Source organism: Natrix helvetica (assembly GCF_964273705.1).
Source record: "Natrix helvetica genome assembly, chromosome: 5".
NCBI lineage: Eukaryota > Metazoa > Chordata > Lepidosauria > Squamata > Natricidae > Natrix > Natrix helvetica.
In genome coordinates this window covers 7,181,071-7,196,496 of record NC_138551.1, presented here as the reverse complement: position 1 = coordinate 7,196,496, position 15,426 = coordinate 7,181,071, and the positions used below count along the sequence as shown (strand labels likewise).

General features: G+C 43.3%; 1 protein-coding gene across 2 annotated transcripts in view; it reads right to left on the bottom strand.

Annotated features, from left to right (window-relative positions):
- The window catches only part of VWA5B2 (von Willebrand factor A domain containing 5B2), a 60,609-nt gene extending 45,922 nt beyond the window's left edge, over positions 1-14,687 (bottom strand). For both annotated transcript variants that reach the window (XM_081953618.1, XM_081953619.1), the window contains exons 1-2: positions 14,180-14,687; positions 2,126-2,289 (exon numbers count right to left, since the gene is read on the bottom strand). In XM_081953618.1, coding sequence (XP_081809744.1) covers positions 2,126-2,264 — 139 coding nt within the window. In that variant the 5' untranslated portion in view covers positions 2,265-2,289; positions 14,180-14,687. The remainder of the gene's footprint in view (positions 1-2,125; positions 2,290-14,179) is intronic.
- Positions 14,688-15,426: the final 739 nt, after the last annotated feature.

Sequence of the window (15,426 nt, the reverse complement as noted above, 5' to 3'; positions counted from 1 at the left end):
GATTTAGCACATGCGTGGAGGTGTGAACAATCCAGCGAAGCCTGGGTCTGACAACAGCCCTTTTATAGGGAGCTGTCAGACCTCTCGACCAATAGAAACAAACCTCTGTTCCCGCCAGAACAGAGGACCTTGATGGAAACCATAGTTGCTATTGTAGATATCTAACACATACCTTCTTGGGAGTATCCAGGATGGAAATTATGGAGGTTGAAAGTTGCTATAAATCAGATCTGATGTTGCTGAATATCCAGCTTGGCCAAAGTGAAGGATGATGGAAACCATAGTTCTGTTACATGTTAAAAGCTACCCGACAAAGAGCCGTGTTGGTGCAGTGGTTAGAATGCACTATTGTAGGCTAACTCTGCCGACTGCCAACAGTTTGGTCCTGACTGGCTCAAGGTTGACTCAGCCTTTCCTCTTTCCAAGGTCAGTAAAATGAAGACCCAGATGGTTGGGGACAATATGCTGACTCTACAAATCACTTTGAGAGGGCTGTAAAGCACCATGGAATGATATATAAAACCTAATTGCTATTGCTGTAAGTCCTCACTTTTGCTTTATATTACCGTATTTTTCAGTGTATAAGACACACCATTTTTCCTCAAAAAAGAGGCTGAAAATCTGTGCGCTTTTAGGAGGCTTCCAGAGTGCTCCTGGGGGCTGGGCGAATAAGCAAAAACGGGCTGTTTTTAAGAGGTCTGCAGTGCAAACCTTTGTTTTTAATTTGCCTCTTCAAAATCTTGGTACGTATTATACTCCGGTGCGTCTTATACTCCGAAAAATACAGTATGTCTTTGACACTAGACGTTATTCATCTGTTCCGGTAGGAACAGCTGAAGAATCAGTACCCAGTCTATTAAAACCAGGAATGCAACTTATAAACTATGCTTATATAACATAGCTGTGTAAGGTGCTGGTTGTCACCTTTAAAGCCCTTCATGGCCTCTGATCAGGTTATCTGAGGGACTGTCTCTTGCCAGTCAAATCCCCCTGACCCACTGGAGTGGGGAGGCAAGCATGTTGTAGGTCCCATCCCCTAAGGAAATCCATCTGGTGCAGGGGTGGAATTGAAAAAAGCCCAAAAATAGTAGTTAAGGAGAATTAACAAATATATATGTACCCAAGTGGTTTAAAGTTACTAGAGGTAATCAGCCAATATAGCAAACAGAGGAGTAAGATAAGAGGGTCAAGAATGGTGAAATGGAAATGAAATATAATAGAAGGGGAAACAATATAAGGTGAGCAATATTGATTGGCAATTGCTATTAGAAAGAACAGGAAGCTCCTGTTCGTATTGTGTTGTGTAAATGTGGTGTATGTCTAAGTTTTGTGCATGTGTATTTTACATGTTTGTAAATAAAATTTAAAACTATTTTTTTTAAAAAGAAAAATTGTAGCAACCAGTTCTCTGCCTGGTTGCTGGGTGGGCATGGCCATGGGGGTGTGCCTAGTCAGCTTCCTGCACCATGGCGGGTGGGGCGTTTTCACCCTCCCCAAGGTCCAGAGGCTTTCCTTGAGCCTCCGGGAAGGCGCAAATGGCCTCCCACGGGCTCTGGAGGCCCTCCGGAGGCTGAAAACAGGCCTGTTTTCAGACTTCCGGTACTTCCAGGTGGCTTGTTTTTTGCCCTCCCAGAGCCTCCGTGTGGGCCTTGCACTTACCTTGCATCCAAAACATACCCAGTGGAGACTCCTGGGGGGGTGGAGGTCAGTCAGTTCTTGCAACTACCAGTTCGTCAAACCAGATTAAAATTAACACCCACTTCGCCCGAACTGGTCCGAACCAGCTGAATCCCACCCCTGATCTGGTGAGACCCAGAAGGGCCTTCTCTGTGGTGGCTTCCTCCCTCTCCCATCATCCCTCCAGAAATTAGACTGGTCCCCCATTCTGACAACTTATCAGAAGGCCTGAATATGTGGTTTTGCCAGCAGGCCTGGGCAACCTAGAGTGGGATGGAGCCCATTAAATGGCTGATATGCCCGTGTGTTGTCACCAAGACAGGTGTTCCTATTTTATTATTATTTTTTATTCTTTCTGTAAGCCACCTAGAGTCGCTGTGAGTGAGTAGGTGGCTATGTACATTTTCCAAAATAAAATAGCTTTGGAACTCTTAAAAAAGACGCTCACCTTCCACAGGTTGCTGCTCCAGATTGATGTAAGTAAGGTTGGCAGTGATGCCCAAGGTATAGCCATTGGCACAGGCCTTCACACATGAGCTCTGTAGAGGGAGGGCAGTCCAAGAGGGCAAGCAGTACAACCCTGGCATGATCGTTGGGTTAAATTCTCAAATCCTGCACATGAGAAAAGACAAAGAGCACAGAGAATGCCTGGTGAAATGAACATGAGAATGGAGACGGGGATGTTTTTCCCTCCTCCCAGCCCTGCTGAAGCCTGCAGATTGTTCCTGGGGGCCAGGGGAACAAAAACCTTTTTTTCTTATTGGGTAGTTTGCAGACGCTCCCTTAGCTTCAGTGAGGCTGGAGTGTGTCCCCCCCCATCCCCCCCCCCCCCCGTCAAAACTTTTCACCATTTCGGTGAGCATGGCTTGGTAAGGGGGGCATGTGACTGAGTGTGCGTGAGTGATGTCAAGTTGGCCACGCCCACTCAGTCACATGCCCCCCATCTAGCCACACCCACTGAACCGGTAGTAAAAAAAATTGAAACCCACCCCTGCACCACTGGTGGAGTTGGGTGCTTTGAACAATAATACAATAATACAATAGCAGAGTTAGAAGGAACCTTGGAGGTCTTCTAGTCCAACCCCCTGCCTAGGCAGGAAACCCTATACCGTTCCAGACAAATGGCTATCCAACATCTTCTTAAAGACTTTCAGTGTTGGGGCATTTACAACTTCTGGAGGCAACTTCTGTTCCACTGATTCATTGTTCTGTCAGGAAATTTATCCTCCGTTCTAAGTTGTTTCTCTCCTTGATTAGTTTCCACCCATTGCTTCTTGTTCTACCCTCAGGTGTCTTGGAGAATAGTTTGACTCCCTCTTCTTTGGGGCAACCCCTGAGATATTGGAAGACTGCTATCATGTCTCCCCTAGTCCTTCTTAAACTAGACATACCCAGTTCCTGCAACCGTTCTTCACATGTTTTAGTCTCCAGTCCCCTAATCTTCTTTGTTGCTCTTCTCTGCACTCTTTCTAGAGTCTCCACATCTTTTTTACATCGTGGTGACTAAAACTGAATGCAGTATTCCAGGTGTGGCCTTACCAAGGCATTATAAAGTGGTATTAACACTTCACGTGATCTTGATTCTATCCCTCTGTTGATGCAGCCTAGAACTGTGTTGGCTTTTTGGCAGCTGCTGCACACTGCTGGTTTATGTTTAAATGGTTGTCCACTAGGACTCCAAGATCCCTTTCACAGTTACTACTATTGAGGAAGGTACCACCTATACCAGTGATGGCAAACCTATGGCACGTGTGCCACAAGTTCACCTTTTTAAAAGCTATTTTTCGCCTTCCCCAGGCTCCAGAGGCTTTATAGGAGCCTGGGGAGGGCGAAAAGAGCCTCCCCCGACCCCTCCAGGAGGCTTCAGGGACCGTCCGGAGGGTAGTTTTAAGCGTTCCGAAGGCTTCAGGGAAGCCTCCGGACGGTCCCTGAAGCCTCCCGAGGGCTTCCGGGGGGGGGGACGGGGGGGGCTCTTTTCTCCCTCCCCAGGTTCCTATAAAACCTCTGGAGCCTGGGGAGGGTGAACAAAGCATGTAAAAATGGGGGGGGGGGGTCGCGCGCTGTGCGCACATGCGCACTGGTTGGGTCGTGCGTTGCATTATGGGTGCGGCACGCCCGCACACGATCCCCCTGCGCTCCCCCCACTTGTGGCACGCGAGCCAAAAAAGGTTCGCCATCGCTGACCTATACTGTACCTGCGCATTTCATTTTTCTTGCCTAAATGTAGAACCTTACTATTTTCACCATTGAATTTCATTATCTTAGATAGTGCCCAATGTTCAAGTTTGTCAAGATCCTTCTGTATCTTAAGCCTATCTTCTGGAGTGTTGGCTATTTTTGCCAGCTTGGTGTCATCTGCAAATTTGATGAGTTCCCCATTTATTCCCTCACCCAAATCATTGATGAAGATGTTGAAGAGTACTGGGCCTAAAACAGAGCCTTGGGGTACTCCACTGCATACTTCCCTCCATGTAGATGCAGTTCCATTGAGGACTACACGTTGAGTGCGATTGGTCAGCCAGTTACGAATCCATCTGGTGGTGATGCTGTCCAACCCACATTCTTCTACTTTATCTAGTAGTAGGTTATGGTCTACCTTATCAAAAGCCTTACTGAAGTCCAAGTAAACTATATCGACAGCATTCCTCTGGTCCACTAATTTTGTCATTTTGTCAAAGAATGCAATAAGATTAGTCTGGCATGATCTGTTTTTGACAAATCCATGTTGACTTTTGGCTATTACTTTGTTTGCTTCTAGGTGTTCGCAAATTCGTTGCTTGATTATCTTTTCCAGAATCTTTCCTGGTATTGAGGTCAGGCTGATAGGTCTGTAGTTACCTGGATCTGTTTTTTTCCCTTTTTTGAAGATGGGAACCACATCAGCTCTTTTCCAGTCCTCTGGCAGTTCCCCGGTGCTCCAGGATCTCTGAAAGATATAGTTCAGTGGTTCTGAGATCTCGTCTGCCAGTTCCTTCAGAACCCTGGGGTGTAATCCATCCGGTCCTGGTGATTTGAACACGTGTAGGGTAGACAGATGCTCACTTACCATTTTCTTCCCTATTTTAATTTGCGTTCCTATTATGACTCTGCCTGAAGGAGGTAGACCTTTGTTATGTAGAATAGACTGGGCCTTAATGACCCATTGACAAAGGTGGGGGCGGATGAGTTTCTGCCTCCCTTTTAGGGGAAATATTCTGCCCTTTTAATATTTCCTAAAATATTTCATTTTCCTAGGAGAGGGCTGGGTGCTATCTTCCTACAGCAGGAATAGGCCAGGCTGCTTGAAAATGTAATTTTTCTCTTTTTGGGGTGGGGTGGGGTGGGGTGGAGTATGGAGGTGTGGAAGGGAAATGACGGGATTCTTGGCTTTTTCAGGACTTGGAATGAGACAGATTATACCTCTTTGCTCCTTGTTTGCATTTTCTAGGTGATTTCAGTTTGTTTATTGGGACTGAGTGAAAGTCAGTCTATGGGAATATAATTGCAGGGGCCACCTGAATCATGTGACTGAATCTAAGTTTCCAACATTTTTCCCATGCCATTTATGTCTCTAGTGGGTCTTTTAATAGCTGGCCAAATTGCCTACAAAGGCAAAAATGTTGTTCAGGAAGTAACTATTTTTTCACTTCTGCCTGAACCGGAAAATGGTGTTGTATGCAATGACAGTTTAGGTGAAAAATGTGCAGTCCCGTGTTGTGTTCCCCCCCCCCCCGCCCCCAATTTTTTTTATGACACATACTCAGGCCTGAATTATGTTGCTAGGTACAAGGCATTTCAAAATTGTGGTACTATCAGTTTTATTTCTGAGAGGCTGCTCAGCACATTCCTGATCAAGCTTTTTTTCTTTTGTTTAAGACAAGCCTTGAGAACTTCACTTGCAAACATTGTAAGACTTCAGGTAGTCCTTGACTTACGACTAACAATCGAACCCAAAATGTATGTTGCTATGTGAAGACAGCTAAGAGAATTTTGCTCCATTTTACAACCCGTCTTGCCAGCGTTGTTAAGTGAATCACTGCAGTTGTTAAGTTAGCAACCTGGTTGTTAAGTGAACCTGGCTTCCCCATTGACTTTGCTTGTCAGGAGGTTGCAAAAGGGGATCGCATCTAGGACAAGGCAACCGTCATAAATATGAGTCAGCTGTCAAGTGCCCAATTTTTGATAATATGGCCATGGGAGCGGGAGGGCTACAACAGTAATGAGAAAAATGGTCCTAGGTCACTTTTTTTCAGTGCCGTCATCACTTTGAATGGTCAGTACAGGTAGTCCTCGACTTACGAAAAGTTTCAAACGTCACTGCAAAAAAGCGACTGATGACCGTTTTTCAGAGTTACCACCTTTTGCAGCATCTCCATGATCATGGGATCAAAATCCAGATGCTTAAATCCAGCCCGTGGGGCCAGCCTGGAAATACCAAAGAACCGGGCCACGGTGCCTCTGCCGGACAGAATTGGCCATGTGCACACACCCACACCCCGTGGCCCATTTTCAGCCAGCAGAGTGCTGCTGGAGGCCATGAATGGTGAAAATGAAGTGTGCCCCCAGGGGTGGGTTCCAGCTTCTTTTATTGCCAGTTCGCTTAGGGACGAGCTTCGCGCATGCGGGCATTTAAGAGACACTACGCGGCGCAATGTGCAGAAGTAAAAAACTGCTTCTGTGCATGCGCAGAAGCAAAAAACAAGAATACAATACAATACAATACAATAGCAGAGTTGGAAGGGACCTTGGAGGTCTTCTAGTCCAACCCCCTGCACAGGCAGGAAACCCTATACCGTTTCAGACAAATGGCTATCCAACATCTTCTTAAAGACTTCCAGTGTTGGGGCATTCACAACTTCTGGAGGCAACTTCTGTTCCACTGATTAATTGTTCTCACTGTGGGAAATTTCTCCTCAGTTCTAAGTTGCTTGGAAAGCAACTTAGAAGCCAGGAAAGTGCTGCAGGAGGTCGTTCAGGCAGGAAACGGGGCAGATGGAGCAGTACACACCCACACACCCATGCCCCATTTTGACTGGCAGGGTGCTGCAGGAGGCATCCGTCCTGTCTCCCTCTCCCCTCTGCTCCATGGAGAACTACAATGCTTATCCGGCCCTTGAAGAAATCCCGTTTGACACCCCTGGTGTAGAAGACCTCCAATGTCCCTTCCAACTCTTATTATTCTGGTATCTTTTAATATCCTAGCTACCCTTTCACCCTCCTCCCCCCTCTCTCTCCAAGTCTGGCTAAATCACCCAGGTGATCCAGGTGGGTGGCTTATGGAATTGGAACAGGTGATGCTGCCCTAGGAAACTAAGCAACCTCCGTGATTTTAATGCCTCAGAGTTGTTGAGCCCCACCGACAGCTCAAGCGAAGTGGAAGATGATCCATATTCCGAAAATAATTCTTTGTTTCCAGGTGACCTTGACTCCACCTTGCACCTGTAGCCCGAGGTGCCGTTCGAGAGGTCTCGGCCAGGTGTTGTTTCATGTGAAAGATGGCATGGAAAAACAAACAGAGATAACTGTGCAAAGCTGCTAGTCAATCCTGAGCGTGCAAAGATATGAGCACTTGTATGTCTCTCTGCAGTGTAAACTCCAAATAGCTGACACTGATTGGGAGAACTGCTATTATAAGGTTCTAGTTATAACCAGAGCAGATTTTCCTAGTCATCAACAGCCGTATTGGTTGAAGATAATAGAAACTGAAATCTGGCATATTCTATAGTGTACTCTCATTATGAAATTTTAGGATAGAAGGTTTTGGGGCAACACCCAACACCCACACTTTCTCCTCATAAAAGAAAAAGGGAGTGTCTGATAGAAAAGAAAAGGAGTTATGACTAAGCTTGCAAAGTTTAAAATCACCATTCATCGTCTCAAATGGGAATTATTTAATAAAACTATAGGCAAATTAAGAATGCTTGTTTCTCAAGTAATTTGAAATTTTTATTTGTATTCCACTTCTTATTATTTTTACAATTAACTAAAGGTGATGAGCATATCCCACCTTTCTCCTCCTATTTTCCCCACAAAAACAACCCTGTGAGATGGCTGGGGCTGAAAGTTTAAACTTCTTCCACCTTGATTCATCATGCGATCCAATGGATCCAGTCACTCCTACCCAAAACTTCTAATTTACACAATGAACTACAGACAGTCCTTGACTTATGGCCACAATTGAGCCCAAAATTTCTGTTGCTATGTGTTAAGTGAATTTTGCCCCATTTTACCATCTTTCTTGACACTTGTTAAATGAATCACTTGGTTAAATTAGTAACACGGCTGTTAAGTGGATCTGACTCCCCCATTGACTTTGCTTGTCAGGTCATAAAAGGGGTCACATGATCCCTGCAACATAAATACGATCGAGGATTGAATTTTTGCTAAGGATCTGAATTTTGATTGGGTGACCAAGAGGATGCTGCAAAGGTCATAAGTGAAAAATGTGCCCAAATCAGTTCTCAGTGCTGTTAGCTTCAAATAGTCACTAAATGAACTGTTGTAAGTGGAAGACTACCTGTGTTAATCCTTAAACTCATAGGACATGATGAATGTTTTTTAAAAAATACAATAAATTCAGGCAAAATGCCTATGAAGAAAGCTATGTTCATTCTGACTTGTGATCTTGTTCTTTTCCAGTCAATATCGAATGGGTGAAAATAATTTTGTCTAATCTCTGTCCTAGACAATTGAGGTGCAGTTAGGACAGAAACATGTCCAATTTCCTACAAGGCTACCAACTGCCTGTCACACAATTTTGAAGACAGTTCCTCTGTCCAGGATCTTTCTGCATCCATAACCAATAACACATTTATTGTGGAATGGGACTAGAGGGATGAATATAGAAAAAAGTGAGTTTATATCCAATAGAGTGGAAAGAAGTCAATTGCAATTTCCTTTATGGAGGAATCTTTGTAAGTGCTTGGAACCACTCCAACTGGAAGTAGACCTAGATTGATCTCAGAGGCCGTTTCCATTCCTCTCTATATGAGCTGAGTGCTTCTTAATCAAAATGGAGACTCCGACAGATGTGACGGGGTGGGGAAACCCATTTTTAATCTAACAAGATTAGTATTAAAAGGCGCAGCAGCACTGGCTCATCCATCTTTTCTTTTCTGATGGACAGCACTGAAAATTTGGTCCCTGGAGGGGAAGAAATTGAAGAAAAACAAAGGCCCAAATGATTCACCATAACATCTTGCCCAAACGTAAGCTAAGATCAACAAAGTGGTTTGAACTAAGTCTATTCGGGAAGGTTAAAACATTCAGCTGGCTCATCATTCTTGTGTTACAAACCAGATTTTGGAAACTCCTGAAAACTATTGAAAGCATCTCTTACTATCAGGTAATTTCTCCTCAGTTCTAAGTTGCTTCTCTCCTTGATTAGTTTCCACCCTTTGCTTCTTGTTCTACCTTCAGGTGCCTTGGAGAATAGCTTGACTCCCTCTTCTTTGTGGCAACCCCTGAGAGATTGGAAGACTGCTATCATGTCTCCCCTAGTCCTTCTTTCTATTAAACTAGACCTACCCAGTTCCTGCAACCGTTCTTCATATGTTTTAGTCTCCAGTCCCCTAATCCTCTTTGTTGCTCTTCTCTGCCCTCTTTCCAGAGTCTCGTCCCAAAGCTTTGGTCAATCTTAGGAGCCTCTCCTTTAAACATCCAATTAAACATCCCTGTTAATTGCCATGACACTGACTAGCTACCACCTCAATGAATTGTTGACCAAAGGCTTATCAGGAAACTTCCACAGGTTCCTTTCATGTGATTTAATCATCGCTACCCTTTACCTTTATCTTTTCAAGGTAAACAAGACCCATCTGGTCTTGATACGTTTTATGTAGGCAGCTGGGAGGCAGTTTATAATGAATAAATGCAAACCCACAGATTTTCATCCCTGTGATTTTCCTTTGGCTTATCAGTCACGGGGAATAGAGTGCCCTGCAGTTTTATTAATGTTGTTAAGGCTCCCAATCCCCGTTTTCAAAGATCCCCTTTCACCTGTCCAGTTGAAGTGAACACAACGTTATATGTGTACACAGACGGCAGGCAACATTTTTCTTAAAACCTTTTTTCATTGTGGATCAAAAACAATTAACGTTGTTTATCAATGTATTCATCAACGTTATCAGTTTTCTCAAACCTCCTCACTCTTCTAATATTTTTACAAGTAATCAATTAGAAAAGAGCCATGGCAGATATGATTACCGCTGCCAGCAATCTTTCTTAAATGACAGAGACTAATTATATGCACAAAAATAGACTCAGAAATACCCACAATGTGGGAAGGTTGGAGAAGACGATGGAAATAGGAGAGATGGCAAACGTTAACTTGTTTGATTAGAGACAGATCAACAACTATATTAATCAGTTGACTAGAAGCCTCTTATGGACTTTTTGCTGAAAAAAAGGAGGAAATTATGATATAAACTTAGAGTGAAATAGTAAAATATAAATTACATTTATAAATGTTCTCCAAAAGATCGGAAGTAACTTCTTTATCATTTTTTCCTTTTCTATTTCTATTTCCTTTTTTACCGTACCAATTCACTAGTCCTTAATTTCTTTTTTTCTTTTGCAATATATGCATTGTTTGTATCTTGTTAAAATTATTCAGTAAAAATATTTAAAAAAACGCCGAAAGTGCTAAATTAGTGAAAGCAACAACAAGGTTAGTGTGAAACCAGATATCCACGACAAAAGTAAAGGACAGGTGGTAGTAAGTCCTCCTCTTGCCCAACAAGAGGAGGAAGAAAGAGGTGTAAGAATGAAATCTTCAACTCTTTAGGGATGGAACAGTTGTGGACTTCAACTCCCAGAATTCCTCAGTCAGCATTGTTAGCTAGGGAATTCTGGGAGTTGAAGTCCACCCATCTTAAAATTGTCCGAATCGAGAAACACTGGTTTAGGGTATACAGAAGTGTTCCTGAAACTTTTTTCTCTCGTGATCCAGTCACTTTTAAAAATTATGGAAGAGTGCAAAAGGGTTTCCCCTCCCCATATATCAACCTTTACTGTATTAAAAATAAAAAAAAAAACAACACATTTGCTGCTACCAGTTCTCACAATTATTTGATAGGATTTTTTAAAATGGTACTATTTTTCAATTTAGCTTGGCAAACAGGGTAATAGAAATACATCTGTTTCTATTGGAATGAAACCAGGAGGATCTAAGAGTAAGAGACATGAATTCAGATGGTGCAATTTCAACATTTTATGTGAATTTGCCCCTTTTATTCCAGATAATTGGAATAAAGGACAAAATTAGGGAGCTGGGAGCATCTTGGAAGTCACCTCATCCAATCCCTTTCCTCAATACAGATGGTCCTCGACTTATAACCATTCATTTAGTGACCATTCAAAGTTACAACAGCACTGGAAAAAGTGACAAGACCATTTTTCACCCTTACAATAATCGCAGCATCCCAATGATTGAAATTCAGACTCTTGGTAACTCATATTTTTGATGGTTGCGGGGTCCTGGGTTTATGTGATCAGCTTTTGAGACCTAATGACAAACAAAGTCCAAAGGGAAGCTGCCTTTACTTAACAACTGAATTACTAACTTAACAACTCCGGCGGTTCACTTAACAACTAGAGCAAGAAAGGTTGTAAAATGGGGCAAGACTCACTTTTAAAATGTCTCACTTAGCAACAAAAATTTTGGGCTCAATTGTGGTCGTAAGTCGAGGCCTACTTGTACATACTCTACAATGGTTCCTCCGGCGTAGAGAACTTTGTCTTGAGTTTCCTACAAATCCATCCTGGCTCCTAACAATTTCATGGATGTCTCCCTCTAGGTAAGAGCACTGAATGGCCCCAATTAAAGGAGAGTTCCCTATCCTCAGAGTTAACCTGCTCCACTATTGAACAATTCTTACCGGTAAGAAGGTTTTCCAAACATTAGCCAAAATGTGTTTCTTTGCAACATTCACCCATTATTTCCCTGGCACAACAGAGGAAATCTCTGCTTGATCTTTCATGCATCAACTCTTTCAGATGAGCGTTTGTTAAATGACAGGTTATGTTAACATGGTTGCTACTAGGAAGACGAGTCATGCAACATGAATAAAGTATGCAGCCAGACAATAGGTGGTATTCAGCCAGTTCAGACCGGTGGAAATTACAGGTGTCCCCCCCCCCCCCCCCATGCCATCCTATTTAGGCATTTTCAAGCCGCGCGCATGTGTGCAAGCCGCCTGCGCAAGCAAAGCAGAAGGCCGAGTGCATGCTTGGACACTCACATTTGCAAACCGGTAGGGAAAGTAAGTGAATATCACCCATGAGCCAGAGGATCTTATGCTTTGCCTGTCCTAAGATCACTGCTCTGGCAATTTCCATTTCTAAGCAAGGCAGTTAAGTGAATTGGGTCCTATTTCCCCCTTTTTTTTGCCACAGTTGTTAAGCGAACCATTGCAGCTGTTAAGTGAAACATGCAGTCGTTAAGCAAATCTGGCTTCCCCCATTGGCTTTGCTTGTCAGAAGCTGGCTAGGAAAGACACAAATGGTGATCTCACAACCGTGGGACAGTACGATTGGCAGAAATACATGGCCAGGTGCCGAGTGCCCAAATTTTGATCGCATGACCACGGGGACGCTGCAAATGTTGTAAGTGTGAAAACCGGTTATGAGTCAACTTTTTTCAGTGCCATTGTAACTTCAAACAGTCACTAAACCAATGGTTGTAAATCGAGGACTACCTGCACCTTCCAAAACATAACTCTTTCGATCATCTTTGACCATTTTCTGCTTCCAAACAATCTGTAATATTATGAACTTGCCCAAACAAAAGCTGCCAAGACAAAGATAGAAATCTGATGAGCAGGAGATCAGCATTTGCAGACGCATCCTTGAATGTGTACATTAATGCTTGGAAGCCTTTCAATGTAAACTGGGAACAATGAGTCAAAGGGGGGGGGGGGACAGAAAAGATTTTGTTCCAGGACTGGGAAGATACTGTAACCATTGCATTGAGTCCGGATGATCTGAGAAATTTTACCAAGTGAGTATTTTGATAACTTTTGCCCCAGGCGTGAGATTTATCTTCCTTGCTAAAACTTTTTGATTACATCAATCACATTTTAATACTAGCAGAATCTTTCTTGATCACAGCAGAACTTAAGTCTGATAAATTGGGCCTGATGATTTAAATAACTGCAAGAATCAAATAAGACATTAAAATAGGGTTTCTCATTTGTTCTCATCCAGACAGTATGGCGTAATGGTTAAGAATTGAGACTAAAACCATGAAATTCCAGGTTCACATCCACCCTTAATTTTCAATCTATTCCACACGGTTATCATGGGGGGAAATGGAGAAGGGAATGCCACGTACATCAGGGGGAAAAAGTGGAATATAAATGTAACAAGTAAAAAAAAAATAGAAATTAGATCTGACGCATGTGCGACTCGCAAACCAAAATGAATATCCGTTAAAGTTATTTTGATTTGCGATGCCTCCAACAACCCAAGTGAGTGGGCCATAAAGATTAATTCCTTTCACCTGAATTGGTAAAGTAAAAGTCCCCCAAGGAAACAATCCACCCACGAAGAACGGTTGCAGGAACTGGGCATGGCTAGTCTAGTGAAGGACCAGGGGAGACAGGATAGCAGACTTCCAATATTTAAGGGGCTGCCACAGAGAGGAGGGAGTCAAGCTATTTCCAAGGCACCTGACAGCGAGAGAAGGAATAATGGATGGGTAGTGATGAAGGAGAGATTCAACCTAGAAATTAGGAGAAATCTTCTGACAGTCAGAACAAGCAACCCCTGGAACAGAAGTTGCCTTCGGAAGTTGTGGGAGCTTCATCACTGGAGGCTTTCAAGAAGAGACTGGACTGCCATCTCTCAGAAATGGTATAAGGTTTCCTGCTTGGGCAGGGGGTTGGACTAGATGACCTACAAGGTCCCTTCCAACTTTTGTCAATCTGTTAAATCTTGGATAAAATTTAGGACGGTTGATAAATTACCACAGCAATCTAAGCCCTCAAACACAGGAGACTGGACCATCTGAAGAGGCCTCTTATACAGATCTCCTTTATTTCTCTTTGGAAGCAATTGGTTGTCCAGTCTCGTGTGTCTCCAAGTTGGGGATTTTTACAAGGGAGACTCAGAAACATTTTGTGGGACATTATATTACAGTAAATAATTAATACGATAGATGTACAATACATAACTACAGGTCTATCTCTGATGCAGCAGCAGGACTATTTCCTGAGATACCCAAGTATATGGGTCATGTCCTTCTTCTGTTCAAAAAAATATGGGTCACATCTGTATTATGTGTCTCTTGATCATTAAAACACCTACCTAGCACTTAAGCATTTTTTTAAAAAGACTGAGTAAGTTATTCATTGCACAGAGTTTTGCCCAGGAATATCCTCTCCATAGGAGGCTATCTAAAAAGGTCCAGGATCCCAATACTTTTGTGTCTCTTCATATGCAATCCAGACCCACTTAACTCTACCACTCATTTACTGTCTTCAAAGTTAGCCAGAACTGACAGAACTGACATTTAAAGGCTTACCTGGAGAACGTCACACAATCTGCAGTCTTAACCAGCTTGATTTGGATGAATTAATATGGCTTGAGCATCCTCCCACTTTGGGGTGCACTCCCGTCATCAATAGTGAGCAGAAGTCTAATTTTGCAAGCCCCCGGCTTCTGTCGTTTCCCTTGCAAGGGGAAAGCTGGCAGGTTTCCCACTTCTTTGTGCATTTGCTCGCCCATACAACTCACACCCTCTCTGCTGCAGACTCTCTTCGGTACTGGCTTCCTCAGTGCTGTAGCACTATATCTCTGCTACTGCTTCCTCTCTGCCAGAAGAAAAGGAACTGAGCAGGTCCAAGCAGATCCCAGTTAAAGGGCCAGGACATTTACACAACTCTGCTAACAGAGAGAAGACAGCTAATTCTCAGCAAGTGCTAGTTTGCCTTTATTCAGATGATGAAATATACCTGTCAGAATTAGGCCAGGAAACAAGTTAAAACCCACCCCTCTCCTAGAAAAATGAAATATCCTAGGAGATATTGAAAAGGCAGATTATATCTCCCTGGATCAGAAATGGAGAAACATGTTTTTAGGCAGGAAGCAGACTCACTCTTAATAGCCCCCACCTTTGTCAATGGGCCATTTTAAAAGGCTAAGCCAGTCTATTCTACATAACGAAGATCTCCCTGCTTCAGCTCCAGGGTGATGGGATTAAGGCATGATAGGATTAGGCCTTTACCCATCTCGCCACAGGGCACCTGGGAAGAAGCAATGCTCAACCAAACATGGACTCAGCCTACAGAGTTGCCCCTGCATGGCCCCATGGGAGTCTGACAACCAATCAGAATACAAGCTCAAGATCAAAGGCCAGGGAGGGCATGAAAACCAGGGACTTTCAGAATCTCCGTCTCTTTTTCTTCTTAACTCAACAACTTGTAGCATCTGATCCCCCCTTTTCTGTTCAGGAACTCAAGCCATGTGAGCCTGTCCACCATTAAACCATCTTTCCAAGCAGCCTCCATGTTTCCAGTGTCTTTTTCCTCACTTGGGACTGAACCCAGAAGGACATTTCTTCCAACAAGAGAAACTCCCCACTCTCCTCCAAATTACAGGTAGTCCTCAACTTACGACCAAAATTGCGCCCAACATTTCGGTGGCTAAGCAAGACATTTGTTAAGTGAGTTTTGCCCCACTTTACAACCTTTCTTGCCACATTTGTTAAGTGAATCACACTTCAGTTGTTAAGTGAATCTGGTTTTTCTGACTTTGCTTGTTAGAAAGTTG